General features: G+C 39.5%; 1 protein-coding gene across 2 annotated transcripts in view; it reads left to right on the forward strand.

The window, feature by feature from the left end:
• Positions 1 to 6,090: 6,090 nt before the first annotated feature.
• WASL (WASP like actin nucleation promoting factor) overlaps positions 6,091 to 12,000 on the forward strand; it is a 36,290-nt gene continuing 30,380 nt past the window's right edge. For both annotated transcript variants that reach the window (XM_081331611.1, XM_081331612.1), the window contains exon 1: positions 6,091 to 6,746. In XM_081331611.1, the coding sequence (XP_081187737.1) occupies positions 6,618 to 6,746 (129 nt within the window). In that variant the 5' untranslated portion in view covers positions 6,091 to 6,617. The remainder of the gene's footprint in view (positions 6,747 to 12,000) is intronic.

The raw sequence follows: 12,000 nt of genomic DNA on the forward strand, positions 1-12,000 counted from the left end.
GCTGGATCCATCTGGTTTAGTTGCTCATTGTGCTAGTTTTTGTACAGAAAAGAGAACTTTGCTCTGAAATGCTGTAAATGCTCTGGTTTTATAAACAGATCCATGATAAGCCATCTCATGCATCCTCATCACCAGCAACTATTAGGGTAACCATTCAAATGATTATTGGAACCTTGCATTTAGCAATACAAGGACACCGTGGCAATGGGTTGTTATGGAATTAGCTCTATATATTTCAAGCAAAACTTTCAACATTTTAAAAAAGCAACTCCTGTATAACAATTCTACTGGATATATGGGCTTAAATAAGCTAAGGAAACAAATGTCTCTATAGTACTATGTAAGGTACCTAAAGGGACGCGGTGGCTCAGTGGGTTAGGACGCTGAGCTTGTCGATCAGAAGGTCGGCAGTTTGGCAGGTCGAATCCCGAGTGCCGCGTAACAGAGTGAGCGCCTGTTACTCGTCCCAGCTTCTGCCCACCTAGCAGTTCGAAAGCACGTAAAAATGCAAGTAGAAAAATAGGGACCACTATGGTGGGAAGGTAACAGCGTTCCGTGCGCCTTTGGCGTCTAGTCATGCCGGCCACATGACCACGGAGACGTCCTCGGACAAACGCTGGCTCTTCGGCTATGAAACGGAGATGAGCACCGGCCCCTAGAGTCGGAAACGACTAGCACGCATGTGCGGGGGAACCTTTACCTTTACCTTTAAGGTACCTAAAGTAGCTAAGGCTGTAGAATACAGGTAGTCATCCTTACAACCACAGTTGGGAACATAATTTATGATGTAAGCCATTGCAGACTTAAGTCAACTCAGGGACAATTTTATAACAGTTTTTAGGGCAGTCATTAAGGGAATCATATGGTTGTTAAGCAGATCAGGCTTCCCCAATGGATGCTTTTGCCAGAAATTGGCAAAAAAGGTCACACATTACAATAACTTGACTGGAGGATGCCACAACTGTCATAAATATGAGTTCATTGCCATGTGCCTGAATTGAGATCATGTGACCATACAGATAGTGTGATTGTCATAAGCATAAGTATGGGTTCTAAGTTAGATTTTTCTATGCCATTGTAACTTAGAACTATTGTTAAATGAACAGTTATAAATCAAGAACTACCTGTGGGTATCAAATACCACTATTGCTTTTTCTCTTAATTCAGGCCATTAAACACCTACTGAAGCATACAGAACCATGTGCTTGGAGAAGCCAGATTTGGAAACCTGCCCTTGTATTTCAGTGTTAGGTTTCAGCCATGGACATTTTAATCTCCTATTTTGCTGCAGCTCTGTGATTAATTGATACCTGAAAATTACCAATGTCTAACACCTGCTTATTTGAGGTCCATATAAAATAAACAATTCACTTCAAGGTGAATTGACAAGGGTGCGTGCATGCGGTACAAATGTCTAACATACATCAGCTTACCATACCTGGGAACAGGATCAGCTTTTTTGCAGGAAAGAAGGAAGGAAGGAAGAGAATAGAAAGCTAAGGAAAGAGGTTAAAATCCAAAACATGTTGCAAGTATCAGTGGATTTGTCAATCATTAGTCTCAGACCATTTAACAAAAAAAGTGCAGCTTACTCGTCCCAGCTTCTGCCAACCTAGCAGTTCAAAAGCACATAAAAAATGCAAGTAGAAAAATAGGGACCACTACGGTGGGAAGGTAACAGCGTTCCGTGCGCCTTTGGCGTCTAGTCATTCTGGCCACATTTTTTTTATTTTTTTTTATTTTAATCCCATTTATATCCCGCCCTTCTCCGAAGACTCAGGGCGGCTTACAATTTAAGCACAAACCAATGTGCTTAGCACATGACCACGGAGAAGTCCTCAGACAAACACTGGCTCTTCGGCTTTGAAACAGAGATGAGCACCGGCCCCTAGAGTTGAAAATGACTAGCATGCATGTGCGGGGGAACCTTTACCTTTATCTTTATGGTTTCAGAACAATTTTATTGGCCTCTTGATCATTTGTACTTTTTTAAATGAAAATATTTGTAATCCTTTTTTTTCATTTTTTCAACAAAAAGGGTTAGGGAAAGGATGATTTCCTTTTTTGAAGTTTCACATCTGTAATTAAAATTAATGGACTATTTCATTTGTTGGCAAGATATTACAGGATGTTTGTATATCAAAAGATATTTCAGAACGGACTAATTTTAATCCTCTCATGCGTTCTACCTAGTAAAGTTCAGAACAGATGTTTTCTGTAATTTGTATACATTCACTCCACAATTCAGAGCATCTGCCTGTACAGTAGTATCCTGTATTTCCTGACTGTATTTCCTTTGCACTCTCTTCTATCAAAGTATTTCAGACCTGTCTCCCATTTTTCAACAAAATGCAAATATGTTGGTTACAGGATATTTACCTGGTATATTAGAATAATTTAAAATGTTTTTGAAAAATATTTTAGAATGAAATCATAAAAATCATAAAAAAATATTGAGTATCTACATTTGTGTTACAGATAATCCTTGCTTAGTGACTTTTACAATGGGCCCTCCTCCCAAAGCTACTTGTTTCAGCCTTCCAACAGCCAGACATGCACAACAGTCACATGATCATGTTTTGGCTGCTTGGCAAGAGGGTCACATATTTAGCTGTTTGCAGTGTCCACTCTCATGTGATGATGATTTTTGGTGGGTTTTACCAGTTTCTGGCATTTATTTCCAGCATCTGGCAAAAAACGTTCATTGAAGAAAATGGGTTCGCTTAGCAACTGTGATGTTTACTTAACAACTGCTGCAACAAGAGTCATCAAATCAGTCATATGGTGACCTGCTTAGCAACTGCCAGAACATACAACTGTAATTCCAGGCTCAATTACAGCTGTAATCAAGGACTACCTGTATTCTGAATATAATTACCTGAGTAATTAAAGCATACTGCAGTGTTAAATTCATCCTTTTTTCCTCATTTTTTTGTTTTGTTGGTAAAAATTCTTGATAGATCTCCACTTTTAGTAGGCCTGAGCCCATTGAATTAGTTTTTCAATATCAGGTCTTAGAGTATAGAAATATAATAAAGAAATGCACCCAAACATACTGTGCCTTTCCTTTAATTTTATCAAGGAAGAAATTAGCTGGAATCCAATGTTGCACTGAGCCATAATGCTTCAAACAAACCAGAGTAATCAGATTTTAATGTGCTTAGTAGTGTCTTATGTGAACCAAAGCATTTTGGTGTAAATAGAGCATTATACAAAGCTTTCCAAGCTGGGTTGCACAGAATCCAAGGGTCCCATGAGAGTTTACTGGGGTTCCATGAGAAAGTTCACTCCAATGCATTTCCATCACTAGAAATTTGCCTGTTGATAGGTTCTAGGATGTGTGTGAACATAGCATGGGACCCTGTTAAACAGTGTTGTGAATCACATGTGAACTCGGCCACTGTTTCTATAAAGATCAATATGATAGTGAATAGTCTTAAATAAGCAAATGTAGCTTAGAACACTCTGGATGTGTAGGATACAAGGTACACTTTCCAACAGGATTTAATTTTCTCCCTTTGGAAATGAACTATTGAACAAGCTATCATTATTAGATTGTTTAGATTGTTTTTGACATTTTTATCCACCTATAAAGTCCTTCCCAAAGACCTGAGATAGGCAGATGTTCTTGTTTGATAGAATTAAAAGTATTATCACAGGATGCAAGTATCTAGTAAGGCTGCTTACATTGACATGATTTTGTCAATGCCAATGGGGTTCAAGTGATGCTCCAGGTATATTGGGATTGCACACATGGCACTTATTACTATTGGTGCTATCTTTGTTTTCTTTCATCACAGTTGTTTTATTTTTATGTGCAGGTCTTTGTATTTTGTGATTTTCTCCAATTCTCTATTCTGCTGTCACCAGATACTGCCACATTCATTATGCTTTTTTTTGGTCTTTATATCAACAATTGTTAAGTTTGGGGAGTTATGTAGCAGGTGGTTGTCTGTATATATTTAGCTTCTTCATTTTCTATTACTTTGTCTATTTTGAACTAGACAAAGTAGTATTTTTTTGATGGAAAACGGCATTTTTTGCAAATGTTTCAACACACCATTGTTACTTCATCATGCTGTTGTTTGTAGTCTGTGCGATCTTGCAGTAGCTAACTGGGTGATTCAGTTTCTTTTTTGCAAGGTGGCATTTGCTGTCTATTTCTGTCTTCTCAATTTTTATGTATTTGTTCTCAAGATTTGGTCTTGAATTAGTCTTAATTAATCTTGAATTAATTTTTGCAGTCAGAATTAGTCCTTCTGTCTCTTTCTTCATCTTTCCTCTTCTTAGCCGTTATCAGGTCTTCTTATCTGCTTTGCTGCTTTTATACTGGCCATATATTTATCCTTGCTATGTCTACTTATTTTTCATTTGGTCTTTCTTGTAGGCCAGTTTAGTCTCCTCAGTACTCAGTAACACAAGTCAGGTTAAGTCCAAATCAGATACATATCAACCTTTATTAAATTATCACAACTTTTACATGAAGATATGTGAAATCTTTTTTCAGATCACCCCTCATATATAATTCAACAGGTTTTTTAGTGTGATTAATTATATCAAGGACATGCACTATAACTAAATGGTTCCATGTGTGCCATGGCAAATGTTATAAAAGTTTATAAACTGCAATAGACTGCATTTTGTCTTTTTTTTAAAAAAGTACAGATGTATCATAAAACATATATTAGTTTTTGTGATGCATAAAAAATTGACTTTGTATGGATTTGTTCCTTGAATCTCTCTCTCTGTATCATGAGATACAGTAGTCTGTGCATAGTAACAGTTTTTATTAGTTATAGAATTTTGAAGATTGTAATCATCATCCTGTAATAATCCTGACCATTTTATGAGCAATGCAAAATATTAGATCTGATTAGTTTTTATCATGTGAGTACTACTAATTCAACATGGTTGAAGTTTGAGATTGTACTACCAGTTTCCTTGCAAAAATGAGTATCTTCAAATATTGTTTATTTTTTAATGCAGAACAGGCCACATCTGTGATTTATATGATTAAAACCAGGGGTCTTCAAACTCAGCCCTTTTATGACTCATGGACTTCAACTCCCAGAATTCCTCAGCCAGGGTGCCTGACTGAGGAATTCTGGGGCTTGAAGTCCATGAGTCATAAATGAGCAGTGTTTGAAGACCAGATTAAAACCTTTACTACAGATGCAAGCAATGCTCACAAGTACATGAAGATGCATCCAGATAAAAATTCAGGAATTCCATAAAGCCAAGGATGAGACTTACAACAAAACAATTATCTCAGTTCAGTTAAAATATGAAAATTATAAGTTCCGTCGTTCGTTTCGAACTTTAGAACCTCAACATCACGTTTCTCGGTCTTGGCAATTCAAACATGTGTAGACTTCTATTCCCAGAATTCCCCAACCAGCATGCTGGGACTTGAAGTCCACACACCTTCCATTTGTCAAGGTTGAGAAATGCTGCTCTATCTGGAAACACGCGATCCGAGTTCCCACATTTTTAAGGTATTTTAATCTCGTTTAACCATGATTTAGGACAGGGGTCTTCAAACTTGGCCCTTTTATGACTTGTGGACTTCAACTCCCAGAATTCCTCAGCCAGCTTTGCTGGCTGAGGAATTCTGGGAATTGAAGTCCACAAGTCATAAAAGGGCCAAGTTTGAAGACCCCTGATTTAGGACCTTAACCCTTGAACTAGACGTTGCCAAGCATCGAAGCGAGCAAAACCCAACATCCATTATCGAAGGCTCCACATAGTGTACGCAAGCACTTTTGTAGAAATTAAAGGAAAAGTCGTATTTATAACAGCAACGCTTAGGCACAATGACGTCTACAGGGTTGTCGGAGCCTTTAAACCAGGGGCAGGCAGGTGACAAGAGCGCACACCCCGGCTTCGCGCCACCAGCCCCGACGTTCTGTGTGGTAGAATTGCAGAAATCGCGGGGCGCGTCCCCTCTTGCAAGCCCGCGGCATCTCCACTGGCTTCCTCCGCCTTCCGCCACCGCCAATATCCAGACTTCCTGGATGACAAGGCCGGGGAAGCAGCCTGGCCTGGCTCGCCCGGTATTTAACGGGGGAGGCCACGGAAAGCACGACTCCTGCGCTCGCCACTGGGACTTGCGCTGAAGCTCAGCCGCGGGCCGCCCCGCCAACGCTCTCCGGACCGGCGGAGAAGAGAGTCCAAGCAGGGGGGCGCCGGGCCGAGAAGCGGCGACGCGGGCCAGGCAGCCTGGGGCGTCTCGACCCCGCGTCCTCCCCTATCCCTCCGCGGCGTTTGGTCTCGCCCGCGCCTCCGCTCCCTGCCATGTTGGATTGCACGGCCGGCGCCGGGGAGAAGTTGGAAGTTTAGTGCCTGTCGGGAGAGCGGCGGAAGGCGCGCAGAGGGCAAGGAGCGGGACTTTCCGGCCGCTCCGCCCGCTCGCAGAGCCCCTCAGGAGTTGGTCCTCGGTCCGCCGCGGCGCCCCCTCAGGTCGCCGACCCGATGTTGCTGCAATAGCGCGGGGAGACAGGCTGCTGGCCGCCACCCTCCAGGGGACGCGGGGCCTGACCCCCAGACGAGCCAGAGCCAGCTGCGAAGCCGCCGGCGGAGGGGTTGGCAGTCCCGGCCGGGCGCCGGTGGCGGCCGCCATGAACAACAACCAGCAGCAGCAGCAGCAGCAGCCTCCGCCACCGCGGAGGGTCTCCAACGTGGGCTCCATGCTGCTCACCCCTCAGGAGAACGAGAGCCTCTTCGGCTTCCTCGGCAAGAAATGCGTGGTAAGTGGCGGACGGGAAGGAGGCTTCGCCCTGCTGGCTGGGCCTGACTGCCTGGGGGGGGGAGGCCCGGCCAATCCTGTGGGGGCGCCTGGGGGAGGGTTTGCCTACGCGCGTCCCGGGCGGCCAGTTGCATTGACCTCTCAGGAAGGGGGTTGGGGGCAGAAGGGGGTGACTTCCATCTGCCGGAGGAGAAGCGGGCTGCTCCAAGCGGGAGGCGTGATGATGCAAGAAGACTGCCAGTTTTTCCGCCGTCCCCCCCCCCCCAGTTTTTTTTTAATTTCCTTTCCGTTGCTTCGAATTTGGAGAGACCAGAAGGTCTCCGGCTAGGGCCGTTCCCACGGAACAGCTGCTTGCATCCTTTTTCCCCTTTAATCCTCCTCGCAGCTCTGTCTTGTTGGGGCGGGGGTGGAAAATCAACCCTTAACGGCTTTGGCTAAATTTATACTGAAAAGGGACAAGTGAGGGGGGGGGGGCTGCGCGAGCAAAAGATGCACGCCTTTGCTCTCCAAGGGGAAGACTTCAGCGGTCTTTCTTTGAGCTCGTGAGAGTGGGATAAATTACTGGGTACATGTGAAGGCTGATGAATCCAAGCAACAGGAAGAGAGGTAGAGCCTGTTGACTAAGACTCGGCCCATTGGACCCGCTGCGGCTTTGCTAGAAGAAAGAAACCTGGCTAGGGAGATTTTCAAACAAATCTTTCACCCTTGTGGCTTGTTTCAGGCAGATGCTTCTTAGCTTTGCTGGGGAGCTCTTCAGTTATTGCTATGTTAAGAGATTATTTTCCCGTCCGCTTCCTTTTTCCAACAGGTATTATTCTTTCAGAGTATGCCGGAAGTGCTCTGTGGTTTTCAATAAGTGTGTGTCAGCAATGGAGGTGTTGCAATTTTTTGTGTGGAAAAGTTCAGCTAGTCATAGAAAGCTGGAATAAATTTATACCTGAATAGTTTCTGAACTTTCAGGAAATGAACTCTGAAATGAAAATAGTGCTCTGAATTCTGTTCCCATTTGAGCAATAGATTTGCAAGAGCATATACAAAATTCCCCTGAAAATATATTTTAGTGGGGGGGGGGGAAAACAATTCTGATAATCCCTGAAATGTTGACAGTTCTTATATAGCTATTAGGAGACTTTATGCTGCTATGTCTTGGCTTAGCAAGTTTTTGTATAAAATCTGTATAATGGTATTTTATATTGAAATAGCCTGCATTTAAATTTGGCCTTTTCTTATTTCTGAGCTGACAGACATTTAAATTACTAAATAAATAATCCGTATTCCAGATGGATTGGCAGTCAAACTTTTCCTATTCTGAATCATTTTAAAAAAATACAATCATGAATAAAGCACCTTGGACATGTTTTGTTTCCTTTAAGGGTTTTTGTTTATTGGCAGAAATTGGTTTTACTAAAGTTTTTTCCCCATTATAACAGAAAGGGCAAACTTATTATCAAGTAGTTGATTACAGATTTGCAAATGCCTTGCCCACTGTAAGATCAACAAAGATTATAATAGTATAGTGGTCTGGATGGAAAATCCAGGTTTTTTGTTTCTGATAGATTAGATGGGTAAAGAAGATTCACAGATCATAATCTGTCATTCAGTCACAGGTCATAATCTGTAATTCACATTTCATTAAGGCCAAATTTGCACTCTAGATATATTATGTCTTTTTCTGCCATTAATGGGAATTTGCAGAGATAAAAATAGTTTCTGAAAACTGTCTAATGAACATGAGCTATTTTTTTTTCTGGGAATGCTGATTTACAGGTGGGGAGAGTAAACATGTTGATTATCATACTAATTTTATTTTAAATACTGTAGGCCAAGTGGCTAAATGTTAACATTGTACTATAATATTACTCGTCACTTTTTTCAGAGGGGAGAAAAATTAGCACTAAAAATGCCTTTGCCAAAATTTAATACACTTCACAGATTTTTAAAATCTCTTTTAGAATGTTACATTCTCCCCTCTTTAGTGTGGAGCTGTTCCTAAGTGGAAAAGTTCACAGGTTTTGCCCTCAGGCAGTACTAGTGTTACTTCCAACAAAGTCCAAGTTTGCTGAAAAGACCTCCTTTATGTGGAGAGCCATTCCTAGCCATTTCTATTATTGAGCTGCGTAGATTTTCACTAATTTAGTGCAAGTTGAATTCCTATGAAAACAAGAAAATGACCCATCTATAAGTGTGTGCGTTATTTAAAGAACAAACATGCTTTTATCTACAGAATTGTGTTATATGCAAATGTAATCAATAAAATAATACATAAAATTGGAAAAAATTTGTGGTCAGTGGTAGAGAATTTAAAGAAAAGCAATTTGGGTGCAGTAATATACTACAGTGTGGGAAATAAAATAGTATTAATAAAATTAGAAGATATATTCTAGACTTGGAGAAAATATTTCATATTTTACGTGATGACACTTAAAATATTTGAAAATACATTGCACATTGGATTATATGATTAATTTCTTCCTCATATACAAAAATTGCTGAAAACCTCGTTAAAACTGTTTTAAAATAATTGTATATTTTAGTGTAAAACTTACACTTATTAAAAACAAACTATCCATGGGTTAGTTGCTTAATGATTAATTAATACAATTATATCTGTGTATACATTCTTTGGTAGCATTTCTATCACTGATATATTAAGAGTATTTGACAGTACACTGACAGTTTACAGAGTTATAAAACCATAAATAGAAACATGCACACATTTTCTACCTTTACTAAAACTCTGTGTGCCTTAATGTTACCTTCTAGTTAGACAATAAAAGCTGTGTGAAACAGTTTTGACTTCAGAGTTCTCAGGAAATTTATCAGGGAGGACACCATTCAGATTTCAGGAAGCAGATTGTTTTATTGCAAAGGACATAGAGCAGCAGCATATTCTTGTTCTCCTGTTCTGATCTCATTTAGAAGTAGTACTGTTTAACCACCCCTTTCTGGATAGACCTACTGGACAACATGATTCTACCTGGAATAGATGGTCTTTCAGATATGTGTGTGTATGTACTGTATATTAGTGTTTTTGTGTTATGCTATTTTCTAGCTGCAAGTGTCAGCATAAAATAACCAATCACTTTCACTTCTGGAATTGTAACTGCTAGACCGAGAATTATAATGCAAGTGAAAATCAATGTATTATAGGGGATATGAACTATAACTGATAGATAATACCTTCAGCATGCAAAAGGGTTAGGTTCAGTTCTCTGGCATCAGTTTAAAAGAATACATGATGGAAAAGACTTTACTTCAAGAATCTGAAGAATCACTATTCAAGTGTAGGCAATTTTGGACAAATAGTCTGGCCTTTTCTAAATCAACAATACTCTTTAGACTTCTTGAATTATAACAAATTCTGTATGGATAAAGTAAAGGCATTTAGCATCTTATTCAATAATAGCAGATCCCTTATTGAGCTCAATACAAGTAATCCTCATTTAATGACTACTTGCTTAGCAAATATTCAAACTTGCAACAGTGCTGAACCAGTGGTAATTATGACCAATCCTTGAGATTTCGGCCATTGTAGTGTGCTCCACAGTCACATAACTGCTATGCATGTGCTTGGCAACCAGTCATGTCTAATATTGGTTGTTTTTAATCATAGTCCACTATACATTCCTAGTTTATTTAGCATATGATTTATATTCCTTATATATGCCTAATATGAATTCATGGGACGGGCAGCATTATGTTTTGTATTGTTGCCTTGGAATTTTATACATTTTCCAAATACTTAAGTCCATGGCTGCTCTTTTTGTTGTGTTCTCTATCACCCTTATCTCACTATGCAATGTAATTGTCAAATAGTTCAAATTCAGTGAAGGAACATTGCCTAGATATGGTAATAGGATAATAATTGGATTATTGGAATGCGCTCTACACAAAACTACCCTTGAAGAGTATTCAGAAGTTAAAATTGGTACAGAATGCACTGGCAAGGAAAATACTGGAGGCCTCTTGCATGGTCCCTATAACATCACTGTTATACAAGCTTTATTAGTTGCTGGTTTGCTTCTGGGACCAGTTCAGTGTATTGGTTATCACTTTTAAAACTCTTCATGGCATGAGATTAGGTTATCTGAAGAACCATCTCACTTCTGCAGGTGATTGATGAAGTAAGAAACAAAAGCCCACCCCTGTACCGTCCATGCTCTTGTGCTCTTTTATGTCATTGTTAATTTTAGTGCTTTTATATATTTTTTGCCACTCTAAACTGTCCAGAGTTTGACTAGTAAAACAGGCAGCATATAAAATAAATAAATAAATGTAGTATTAAGATAGTGACTTAAATGCACAGATAATAAAAGGTATTTAATAAATATTCAGCCACAATGATATTTTTGCATGTTTTGCTCCATTTTTATCAGCCTTGCATTCAAACATATTGGATGTAGATAGAAACAAGGCTGGGATTGATAATCTAGCAATATTTGCAATAATACTTGTCTAACAAGAAAAGGCAAGGCAGTTTCTTTTTGAGAGCATTGTCTAAGTGCTCCACTAGCCATTTAACCATAACAATTGACCTACAATAATATGTTATACTCCCATTATCAATAAAATTGTTTGAGGTTTCTATAGAACATTTGCATTTTGTTCTTAATGCTTGGGCTTTTATATAAATAGAAACATTTTTTTATATTTCATGTATGTTTCCCCAGAGCACTTTTGTTTTTAAAAAATGAATATGTAGTCCATGTGACCTTAATGTTTTAAAGACTGTTCTGTTTCCTTTTTAATCTTTTACATGCTTGTGTTACTTATTAATTAAGGGTTTGCAGCTTCTGTACATTTTTTTAAAGAGTAATTTACTGTGTGGGATTTCTCTGATTATCAGAGTAGCTGCTATTTGCTGCCTCTTTTCTCTTCCATGGTGAATATTGAAAAAATTGCCAGGTTCAAACTACATAGAACTTTTTTTTTCATTTTCAAAAAGAATATTATAAAGACATTTATCACCTCTCTGTTACTAATTGTATAGAGTTAGACCAGAGACTGAGATCACCTGAAATCTGGAGAAACATTTACACTGATTTTTATGATACAAAAGGGAAGATTATGGGAATGATTTTTGGAACACTGAAATATACCACCTCTCCTTGGAACCTAGTCTATCACTGATAATGTTACCTAGTTTGGGTAATGAAACATCTGCAAGAAAACAAGCAAGCTCAGAGAGCGCCAACCTTGAGCTACAAATGTTCTCCTTTGTTTAACTGGCAGCATCCAAACCAAAGAAAATATAA

The sequence above is a fragment of the Vipera berus genome (genome assembly GCF_964194415.1).
Source record: "Vipera berus genome assembly, chromosome: 6".
NCBI lineage: Eukaryota > Metazoa > Chordata > Lepidosauria > Squamata > Viperidae > Vipera > Vipera berus.